At 37.4% G+C, this 12,436-nt stretch overlaps 1 protein-coding gene across 1 annotated transcript in view; it reads left to right on the top strand.

Moving 5' to 3' along the window:
• Positions 1-6,158: 6,158 nt before the first annotated feature.
• The window catches only part of nfatc3a (nuclear factor of activated T cells 3a), a 63,535-nt gene continuing 57,257 nt past the window's right edge, over positions 6,159-12,436 (top strand). The window contains exon 1 of the mRNA XM_037690699.1: positions 6,159-6,381. Coding sequence (XP_037546627.1) covers positions 6,285-6,381 — 97 coding nt within the window. The 5' untranslated portion in view covers positions 6,159-6,284. The remainder of the gene's footprint in view (positions 6,382-12,436) is intronic.

Below are 12,436 nucleotides of genomic sequence, written 5' to 3'. Positions count from 1 at the left end.
GTGATAAAATATTTTTAATCTACTTGTATCAATTTAGAACAAAGTAATTGTATGCTGGTGTATTGCTCTACTTTGCGATTTTTATTGTCCTCAGCAGTAAAGAAGTAGAAAAAAACACTCCACAGCCACCTTTACCTTTCCCAGCCTCACATACACCACCTTTCCTCAGAAAAGCATCCTTCAAAATCTCTGCAGCACAACCACACCGCCATTCAGTGCCAACTAGTATTTCACATCTTCGTTGTTAAAGTGCACAGAATACCAGTTTTACACAATTAGTGGTTCCAGCAAGTCGAAATGCTGCTCAAATGAAATGCAAAGAAACTGAAACGTGCCCCTGGTTCTTATGCAAAACAACAAGCTCAAGGTCAAGGTTCTTTATTTGTCATACGCACCACATGTGGTACTTGAGGTGGAACAAAACTATGTACACAGGGTCCCAGTTACATCCAGCAAAAGTATAAATTGTAAAGAAAAACATTAATAAGATCTAAGATATGAACTAAGAAATACGCTAAACTAAGAATACACAAAGAACTAATAGTACAAAAACAATACGCCGAACAACAGCAGCATGAACATGATGAGTCTGTGTGAGCAGATGAGTATGAATGAACACAGCAGCATGAAATAAATAATCAGATCAGCTGATCTGATCAACCTAATGTAGACATGGAGGATATGAGCTAAAAGAAAGTATATTATTACATGTTCCGTTAAAAACATGCACGTCAGACTGCCTTCAGGCTCAAGAGATCTGTGGTCTCAATAGGATTTACCAGGTTAAATAAAGGTTAATAAATAAATAAAATAATGTTTGAACTACATGATATATTTTACAAACTTAACATGTTTCTGTGTACAACAAAGTCCATGCTCATTAATCCAGGTATACAATCCAACATTTTTCAGTCAGGTCATCTGGATAGTTTCTTTGTTTTGTGCTGAAACGTTTCGCCTTCGATCCGGAAGGCTTCATCAGTCAAGGAAACACACAACAAAACTGATTCTTCCACCAACAGCTTACTCCAAAGTGGAACAAACCAGTTCTGCTTGTGATAAGATGGTCTCTTTGTTACGCCCCTCTTCCATTGCCGGCCCTCTTCCTTGTTGACAGTCTTGTCAAACTGGTTGAAAACAGCAAAGTCCATGCTCAATAATCCAGGTATACAAGCCAACATTTTTCAGTCAGGTGATCTGGACAGTTTCTGTGTTTTGTGCTGAAACGTTTCGCCTTCGATCCGGAAGGCTTCATCAGTCAAGGAAACACACAACAAAACTGCTTTCCTTGACTGATGAAGCCTTCCAGGTCAAAGGCGAAATGTTTCAGCACAAAACAAAGAAACTGTCCAGATGACTTGGCTGAAAAATGTTGGGATGTTTCTGTGTAGTTTTTGATTAGTATATAATGTGGGTATCCATCCATTCATTCATCCATCAACTTTACCCGCTTCTTCCTTTTTCGGGTCGCAGGGGTCACTGGTGACCATGTCCAGTCATCACTGTACAAGAGGCTGGGGACACCCTGGACAGGTCTCCAGTCCATCACAGGGACACATAGAGACAAACTCACTCACACCTAGGGACAATTTAGAGTTACCAGTCAGCTTAACATGCATGTTTTTGGTCTGTGCGAGGAAACCGGAGTACCTGGAGAAAACCCACGCATGCACGGAGAGAACATACAAACTCCACCCAGAAAGGTCACCGGACCGGGATTTGACCCAGGATAACCTGCTCGCTGAGAGGCAGCAGCTCTACCAACTGCACCACCGTGCTGCCTTTAATGTGGACAATTTGCATAATTATCCATGTAGGTTATATACTATACTGCAGAAAACATGTATAATTCATTTACCTCACAATTAATTATAAACAATCTTATCACCGTTTTAAACTGGCCCAATTCTCACTGCATGCAGGGTTTTAGTGCCTGTTGAGTGGTCTACCTCTGTAAATGTTCACTTCCACAGACTGAACAAAAGAGGGCAGCATCAAACATAAAGGAAGATTTCACCCAAGAAGTCCCCAGAAATCAAAACAATTGTTTTCTTTACACACACAACTTGTGCACATATAGATAAGTTGTGCAATGTTTCTTTCATACTTTACTGTAAAATCTTTACTCAACAAGCTTTTGAGTTTAAAAGAAACTGTATAAAATACACACATACATTTGGGGGTGGGGGAAAGCATGTCATATGTTGCACAACTGTCACGTCTGTGAGTGTATCATCTTATTTCGGTTGTTGCAGAATTTGATATTCGTTGACATTTAGCGAGCATTGCACGGTGGTGCTGCGTTGCAGTTGTGCACTGAGTGCAAGCACAGATCCTTGAAAGAGTGACACCTCTGAAACAGGACCAGTGTGGGGGCAGACAGTGCATGTGCTTCGTTCTTTCTTTTTTTCCTTAGTAACTTTCTTTTACAAGAACATAATATCACAAACCACATCTACAGCCTCCCACACAATTTGTTTTCTTTATCTTCTGCTCTCAAAGGTCATCTGCGGAGATAAGAGCTGCAGGTAACCTAAATTAGACCGAGGAGGAGACATGCTTACTACACAGGAGAAAGTTCACTCAGTAATCTAATAGTAATATTTTTACAAACAAAAGTCTTTCTTTTTTCTTAAAGGAAAAAAAAAAGACTTTTGGATTACTTCAACAACAGTCTTTGCATTATTTTGTTTTATTATGTAAAATACCATAATAAAGTTGTTTTAATTTATTACTTTATGTCTTTATGTATTCTTAAAATAATAATTAACTTAATTTATTATGTTCTCTTAACTATTTGTTCATTTAAGGAATTAAAAAAGTTACAACAGAAAATAAATTATAAGAAAAAAAACTATAATCTTTTTCTTAAACTTGTTTGAATTCTGTTATTTGCATCTTAATTAGGCCTATGAAAATGTTTAATTCACAAAAATAACAAAACTTCAACTTTGGCGTCATCACAATGACTTATTTTTCCTGAAACCTTTTCATTACTCACATAATTGTGCATAAACTAAAACCATTTCTAATATTTAATTTTGACTTATTTGAACAATGCAGAATAACTCATCATTTATTGTCTGTGATAGCAGGATAACAACAGGAAATCTGTTCAAGCTTATATTGAGTAGAGACAAGAAATTTACTGTTAATGGATAAAGCATGGACAATTTTGGAAAGAACTGATTTACAATACGGCATATAAACAAAAAAAATGAGTTGAAGTTTGTGCTTTTGCTTGGAAATTAAGACCACAGGAAATGTGATATTGATGCTTTCAGCTGCATTTGTGAGCTGAGCTGTTGTTTGTACGCCCACATACATCTATCATAGTATACATGATGAGTGCTAGTGTCAGAAAAATAAGAACGTGTCGACTTCAAAACCTTTAAGATCATGTTCCCTTGAGAAAACTGTTCATAAAAACCTTGGATAAGGTATTCAAATTTTTTAATCTTAGTGTAAAAACACTTATAGCTGACTTTCTGTGCACAGATGTTAAATTTTAGTGGTTTATTTGATAAAAAAATATATTGCTCTTTAACAGGTGGAATGAACAGCAGCTGCAGAGCATATTAAAAAATGTTTTATAACTATGTTTATCTGTGTTGCAAAAAGCTTTGGTGAAACATTAAAACCATGCATGATAAAGGCAGATCAATCACTTCCCTCTGTGTGCAAGGGGTTAAAAATGGTGGAGGCGTTGAAGCAAGAATTTGACCTAAAGTGTCAATTCTGCAAGACAAATCTATTGTGTATTAAAATTTAGTCAGGGAATAACTGATCAGAAGCACAAATGCTGTCGGTATTAAATGTCAAGCAAAGCATGCAACCCTTTACAGCTTGAAGGTGTATCACCCTCTGTGCTACTCACCTTATAAAGATTAACCCAAGGAGATTGACTGAGGAGAGGTACAGTGAAATGACCAATATACACCGGTTTACTATTATTTTGTTCAAGCAGTACTTTTGTTCCTGTACTATTTTATGTACAAAACATTACTGACAGAGAGAATGTGTAATCTGAGAACCTAATGTGCTCATAAAACAACAAATCATTGGTATGATAAATTGTTATTTCAACCTTTCAGCTCCGCTAAAATTACAAAATTACCGTATTTTCCAGCGTATAAGTTGCAGTTTTTTTGCATAGATTTGTCTTCTATGCTTTTTTTTCCCTCTTCTTGATGTTTTTTGACTCCGGAGCTACTTATACACCAAAAAATACAGTAGTATACTAATTTGGAAGCATTCAAAAAGCCTTTCTTTACCATGTAAATAATAGTCACAAATACAAAAATGTGCAAACTTTAGCAAATACAAACAAACAACAACAAAAAGCACAGATATAAACTGTAATGATATCGGGGAGTGGTGGTGCAGAGGTTAGAGCGGTCAAGCCTGTGATCAGAAGGTCGCCGGTTCGATTCCTTGGACCGACGACATCAAAAATGTGGGTAGGAAAGGTGAAGCACCCACACCTGCCTCCACACTCATTTGCCCCACTCTGAGCAAGGCCCTCAAGTAAACCCTCACCCTTTGTTCCTCCGGGCGCCCTAGCTGGCAGCTTTCTGCTCCACACAGAGGGCTGTGGTAGCTTGGTGGTTTGCGGTTGCGTCAGGAAGGGCATCCGGTGTAACAATAATTGCCAAGTCTTCGTGCGATTTAGTTCGCTGTGGCAACCCCTGAAGAAGGGAGAAGCCGAAAGAAGAAGAAGAAGAAAGAAAACAAACAGTATTAGAACTAATTTAGATTTGCTCAGATGTTTCATGCTTGTACCTTTTAAGGTTCTTGGAGCAAGTTGAGACTTGCTTTCACAAGAAAATCCTGAAGAACAATTGTATTTTAGGTTTATGGAGGATTATTTGCACACATTAAAGTTCCACTGTGCATTCCTTTGTCCAGCGTCACCAAAACCTCGCTCTCAGTTTTTGCAAAGCACAGAGAAAATTTCTCAAATGATCCCGGTGTTTTTCTTCATGTCCAGATGATTGCTGATCTACAAACGACTCCTTGACCTGGAAACATAAAATGCAAAACACTAAAGAACAATCCACAGTTTAGGTGGCTGGAAAATGTTATAAAAAGACATCTGCACGTTTATAACAATGCTTTAAAGCTCCAAAAGCTGGTTGGAAATTGAAAGTTTTTGCACAGACAGGCTCTAAAGGTAAAAAGTGCAGTGTCATATACAGTACCTACAGCTTGAAGTAAAACCATTAAAAGTTGAGGTCTAGTGCAGCACGATGGCTCAGTGGTTAGCACTGTTGCCTCACAGTAAGAAGGTCTTGGGTTCAATCCTTGGTTGACCTGGATGCATGTTCTTCTCATGCTTGCAGGTTCTCTGGTTTCCTCAAAAACATGCATGTTAGGCTGCCTTCAGGCCCCCCTTGCAAAAGAGATATGTGATCTCAATGGTTAAATAAAATAATCAATAAAATAATAATAATAACAAATCAGTTGGAGGGTTGTTGCACGAGAACGGAGAATCAATTAAACAGAGAAGAGGAGATTGTTTGAATGGGGTGTTGCTGCAAACTATTATGTGATCTGGTTTCCTTAAATGAAATAAAGCACTCACAACAAGGCTGTCAAAAAAAATCGAATATTTTTCAAGTTCAAGCAATTTCCAATGCAAATAAATTAATCATAATAACTTTTTTTTTAATTCACGCTTCATAATAAAACAAACCCGCTTCACGAAAGCGCCACATTTCGACCCGGTAATAATGTGACAGAACTCTGATCATTGTTTAGCTGCTGGAGCGCGCGCGTGCCCAGTGTTGTGTTGTGCTGACGTCACAGCTGCAACTGCCCTGTCACGAGGGGGTTAGTAAAAGTTGGGATAGGAGCTCCGGGCGGAGACAATCAGACAGGAGGAGGTCGAGTCAGCGGCACAATTTGACACAGGCACTTCAACCGGAATGAGCGTCTGAGGGTCCTCGTTGTTGAGACAGAGGGGACACAAGTGAGACGAAGAGCGGCTGAACGGGGACAGGGCGACTTTCTGTCAAGTTGAAGGCAGGACTGGCAGAGAGAGAGACAGAGGAAGAGCCTGCGACGGCTTGTGTGTGTTTTGGATTTGACTTTAACGACGAGAGAGAGAGAGAGAGAGGGAGGAGGAGTATTAGAGAGAGCGCGAGCGAATTCAATGAGCAAAAGTTGAAGTTTGGCGCCGTTTGGCAGCGAGTCAGTAAATGCGGCATTTTTAGGACGGCGCAAGTTGCTCCCCTGCGGTCGGTCGACGAAGTGGCGGGGTGAGACCCGAGCTGTCAAAGCCGATGACGACCGCAAACTGCCCCGGGAATGAGGAGCTGGACTTCAGACTGATCTTCGGGGAGGACGCGCAGCAGCAGCAGCAGCAGTTAGGCCCCGCAGGTCAGCGAGTTTCACCGTTTCCAGACTCCGCGCGCGCGTCTCTATGTGTGTGTGTGTGTGTGTGTTGTAAACTTTAAGCACAATATGTTGTAAGTTACTCATCAGCTAGCACTTTACCTGCTCTCATACATTACACAAACACACACACAAACAAAAACCAAACGACTTTGTGTGGTGAATTGTGAAGATATTTGGTCTTTAATCGAATAATTTGTATATAATTTCTGCAAAGGTCGTGAAGCTTCTGTTCAGACCTCCAGCTGTCATTAGCTTGACATGCTAAGTTAGCAGACTGCTATGGCTAGTTTGGAGTTTTAAGACGTGTAGTTTTCGCAACACACGCCGCGTTGCAACGCTGCAAAGGAGTTGATGAAGTTGGGGAGGTAAACACCCCCTCTCTCATATTTACAACATGTGCATGCATTCTTATTTTCAGTCAATCTCAATAAAATGGTGCAAATTAACATGATTTAGTGACATTATCCCCCCAAAACATATATTAAATATGCACAAGTGCTCAAACACTTAATTGCATTTTTTTTGTTTAAACACAAATTTTATTAACATGATTTTTACCTTATTCAGAACCTGTTTTTCCCCTCCATCAATCATGTTTTTGTATGTGCTGACACAGAGTATTAAATTTAGAGAAGTTTGCATACAGGAGAGTCAATACATCCTTGAAAACGATACAGATTTGGGCTTTTTGTTCACCTGTTGACCCGAATCTGCAGTTAAATCTGTTCAGTTCTGAATGGGCCGTCATCAGGAGTATTATAGTTGGGTTCATGTAGCTGTATGTGGTGTATGGTTGTGAAGGAACAGCTTGAATGTCACTAAAGCACATGTCTGCAAAGTAACACAGGCTTTTGTTGTCAAAACCTGAAAATAGTTTACAAAACACGGGGAAGTCAGAGCCAAAAATGGCGGTGTAATGTTTTTAAAACAATTGTATGTGGATTGCGTAACAGCAAACGTCTTTTCATTTTTATTCTGCTAAACATCTTTTTGCACAAAACGACCATCCTTTTAGACTTTAAACTACGGTGGAGTCATCTACAGAACTGCTTTCAAAATCCTCATCAACTAACTGGACACCCTTTGCCACACGGCCGTTCGATTTGTCACCGGAGTTCCCTTCAGCACTCGTCGCTGCGCCCTGTACTCCCTGGCGAACTGGCCTGGTTCGCTCCCACAGACAAACATACTGGTTTCTGTTGATCTATAAAACCCTAATGGATAAAACCCCATCATATCCTCTCATTACTCAACACCCATTTGCACTCCATTCCAGCAGCTACTTTATTCTACGTATCCTAATGCACACGCTTCCTTTGGTCGTTCCTTTTGTTTTCAGTGATCGGAACCATCTCACTTAGTCTTTTTAAAGTTAAGGGAGCACATCACTCTACAATGGTTGTGCCTGTTTTTAGAAATCTAACTTTCACATTAAGTTGTTGCATTCAATGATTTACAAATTTATTCTTATGCACACCTTAGGTCTGTATGATTTGTTGTTTGGTTGTGTGTATATGTTATCCTTCTGCTCTCTTACCCTTTAGATTTTGCTGCTTCTTGTCCAGGTCGTTATTGAAAATGAAAATTTGTTTTCAACTGATTAACCTGGTTAAATAAAGGTCCTGTATATATTATGCTCTGCAAAAAGATTTTCTACTAATTTTTAACTACGGTAAATAATTTCAGTGAACAAAAAGTTGTAAGATGTGCATTTATGCATGAAAGTGCAGACTTTTTAACAGTTAAAATAATGACACAGGACTCTAAAAAAGCAAATTGTGCTTTGGTGCGTTAACAATCAGAGACTTGCAGATTGGCTGCCTCGACGTGCATCTTTTAGGACTTAAAGTAACAAAAGTCAAGTAAAGTGATTTTCAGTGTATGATCAGAGTAAATGTAAGCAGTAAACTTGCACATTTATATTAGGAGGAGAAGGCATTTGTGAAGGTGAGGTGACCCACAGCATTATTATCATGGCAAACTCCAGGAAAAATCTTTCTGGGTTGTTTATCTTCTCTCTTCAGGTTGTATGCGTTTACCTTTCTTTGTTTTACAAAGAAATTATATATTAATCCTCTAAGAGAAAAATATACATATCAAATTTTCTTTAAGATATTTATATTAAAAACAAGCTTATTAAAGTTGTTCAGCTTTGTCAGTTTATTGTATTTTTTTACTTTTTGTAATATTAAAAACAATGTTGGGTTTTTTTGAAACACGCATACAGCTGAAGTTTATCTAAGATATAAACAGAATCTATAAATTGTCTGTTGCTGTGACAATGCAGCACCAAGACATGAAAATAGTCTTGCCGGACAGTCATCTCCAGTAACTTGAGATGAAGGCATTGCATTTACATAGCATGGCTTCTGACGCAAGTTTCACCTGTCATGTTGATGTGTTTTAGGCTATTCACGTCTTTTCAAAATGTTAGAAAACACATTAAATGATTAGGACAAGAGTTTAGACACAGTGCTTCTCATCATGACTACACAGTATGAGTTTCTTCCTAAAGATATGCATCAGTTACGTTCTTGAGCAAACTCAGCTGCCAGCTCTGGGAAATGTCAACTTTGACCCCCATTTCTCATTCAAACCTTAAAAAACAGGACAGACAATGAAGGCACAACAGTCCCGCCCTGCAGTGAAACTTAGATCCAAATTCTAGGCTATTTCAGGTGTATACCATACTACCTGTGATTCTTTGAGTTCAAATCCAAAGGGGATAGTGCAAAAATGGCTTAAACTTACATAAAAGTATTTTTTTTAATTTACCGTAATGTGGTTAACTTATCATTTCATAAAAGAGATATTAATTGATCATCACATGAACTGGGTTTTATAAGAAATTATTATAATTTTTTATTAAAAAAAATTATTATAGAAGTAGAAATAGATCAATTCAAGGATTCAATTTAAATTGATTTGTGTCTGTTTTGGTATTCTTAACATTTAGATCCGATTGAAACTCTAGGTATGTTAATATCATTGCCCATTTCGTTTATTCGCTGCAAAAGACACCTCATGCTTCGGTCAGAACAATAAGGAACACACCTAAACAATAAAACAATGATGTAATTTAACAAACAAACAAAAAGAAAAATAGAAGTACAGTTGGCACTTGCCTTGTTGCATGCAAGGTCACATGTCACAGGATTAAAATTTGAATATTCGTTGATCGTTTTATTTTTTAGTTCATAAATTTGTTTATATATTAACCACATGACCTGGCTTTGGTGAAGCATATCAAGTCAAATACAAGCTGGTAAAATTACTTGCTATGTGGAAGCCTATAATAAAAATATAAATAGAAGTGGTTATTTTCTAAAAGAAATGACTAAACAATACATATTTTAGAAAAATATGCTTGGATTAATAGACTGAAAGTTGCATTAAGATGGGAATAACTAAGCAGCAGAATAAAGTTAGTCTTCTGATGATTCACTGTGTGTTGATTGATCCATGCTTAGCAAAGTTACATCATTTGTTTCATTTCTGGGCATCACTCAGTGGAACAAGTGAATTCTGTAGCTGTATCCTCTCATAAATCTTGGACACAGTAAAATGTCTCCATAAAGATTTGGCCTCTTATTTTTAAATCATTTTCCCATGATTTTCTATTTTTAAAGGAGTTTGATTTGGATGGGAGACAAAAGGAAAAACTGCATTTGGAATAAGCACAGGAATAAAAGTGCCACTGCGCAAGTGGTTTTAATCTGGTCTTGACTATAGTACAAGTCCAAAATAGTAAACAGGGATGGAGGTGTCTGTCAGGATTAAGAACTGGAGTGAAATACATGATCACTCCGCCACAGTAAAGATGCATAAATTGTTCATTGCTGTGTAAGTCTCATCTCAAGTTAAGACTCAAACTGCCTCATTTTTGTCACAACTAGGGGAAACTTTAAAGTGAGTATCTGCAGTTCCTATTTCCTTGAGTTACTTGTCACCTGCTACATGAATGAGCTCTAGTCTAAAGTTTTATTTCAGTCTGTTATAAGCAGGTGGTAACAACTCTCAAAGCAAAAAACAAAAAAAAGTTCAGTTTTCTCTTTCTTGTTTTTAGTAGATGCACAAAGAACTTGTACTGAAGATGCTGTGACCTTTTATTATTTAAAGTACTTCCTTTTCAAGTTTTTTTTTTTTTTAGTTGAGCGTTTGCTTCCATTGCACTTTATTATCAGCCCAACTCTTGGTTAGCTTGTTGTCTTCCCATACAGTATAGTAAATGTGGTTGAAATTATTGTAATGGCACAGTATACTACATCTCTTTTTTTTTTCTGTTCTTTTTTTGTCTGCTTGTCTGTGCGTCTGTCTCGTCTACGAGCGTCACTCTGTGTTTTCTTGTTGCTCAGGAAACAGTTTGTTCTTTGAGGTGAAATATTCCATTCTTCTATTTGCAGTCAATTGGCAAACACACTGTAAGGGTTTTCCCCTGATAATGAATGGGCAAATTAGAAGAAGACCCTTTTAATTAGATTTTTTACCACCAGATATATAATTTTTCTAAAAAGTGGAGCAAAAATCCCCATCTGTTCACTTCCTACAAATACGGAAGATTATCAACCACAAATCTTGAGAAAGTCGGCGAGACATATTTGTATCTGGCAAGAATTTGAACAAACCACTCCTGCTTCTGCTGATAGTTGTGTTTCTTTCTTTCTTCTGTCTCAGTGGGACACTAGTAATTTTTATTTGAAAGCCGAGTAGTATAGAGGTGGGGATAACATGGAATGGTCATGGGGATGGACTCAAACCCCAAACTAAAGGGTTGGTGATGTTCAGACTTTGTTCATGGTGCCTGCCACAACAGTTGAACAACTTGTCACCTGATGGAGGCTGGTTTATTGATCTTTTTATAGTTACTAATGCGCATGCTCCAAGTCCTTGTAGTCTAGATAGATCCATGCTTACTTTGGGTTCATTGAAATACACCTAGTCTAAACAGTGTTCATATTTACTTCTATTTCAACTGTGTTCTGCAGTCGTTCAGACACCCGACAGCATTGCACATTGAGGATATTTCAGTCTCACAAAGTAAAATATCAGTAAAAACAAATTTATATTCATGCTTGTATATAAAGGTCAATCAAAAAACGGGTTTAAAGGTCCAAAAGATTAGAGTTGAACGCTGACCTTGAATATCAGAAATAGCTATGAATTCATTTGGAGCGTGGTGCTTGATTTTTATATATGTATATTAGTAACTGTAAAAGGCTCAGTATTAAAAACAAACACAAAAACATCCTGTCGTAAAGCTCACTGGTTAAACGTTGTTGTTTTTAGTGCAATTGGAAAGTGTTAAAACAACATTCCATCATCAAATGACTGTACTAAAATTTGGAACCGTTGCCAACTCTGTGAGCAACATTTAGTGTACTGCTACTGACAATAGGCCAGGCTATATTGGTCTTGATTTTGCAGGTGTACATGTTTAAGAAAAAAACAGTTTAAACACTTTTTTTTTTTTGTTTAAAAAAAAATTATGTTAACGTTGGTTTTTGAACTGCTTTTTTGAAAGTTCTAATTTGGCATCATCAACATCATATTTCTGCTGCAGTCTGAAGTGACTGGTGAGAATTACTCCAAATCTGAACGGACAGACAAAAACCTAATTTTAAAAATGGGTTTTAAAGATTAGAATATCTATAAGCATAAATATCCTGAAAAATAACCAGAACATTACTTAAAATGCTTCAGCCCTGTCAATGCGATAAACATATTTTTAAACTGTCTGATTTATCCCTTTTAGAAAGAGTCTGTTGGAGTCAAAGATGTATAAAAAAACAAAAATATATTTGTAACATTTTACTTTAATTCACTTCTGCAACGCCTTTACAATTGACATAAAAACTAACAAACAACAAAAAAACTGCGGTTTTAGTGCTCAACATCTACATCACAGTTGTACGCCAAAACAAACAAGAAAATTGTTGAGTGGGAAGTATCATAATCTGCTGTCACATACAGGCTGGTGTGGCTTTTAGGACTGTTACACTAAAGATTTTGTGACAAATAATTTTCTTTTTCTAATTTG

Source organism: Nematolebias whitei, chromosome 2 (genome assembly GCF_014905685.2).
Source record: "Nematolebias whitei isolate Nwh7 chromosome 2, NemWhi1, whole genome shotgun sequence".
NCBI lineage: Eukaryota > Metazoa > Chordata > Actinopteri > Cyprinodontiformes > Rivulidae > Nematolebias > Nematolebias whitei.
The sequence above is the reverse complement of the archived record's forward strand: the minus strand, read 5'-3'. Positions and strand labels throughout refer to the sequence as shown.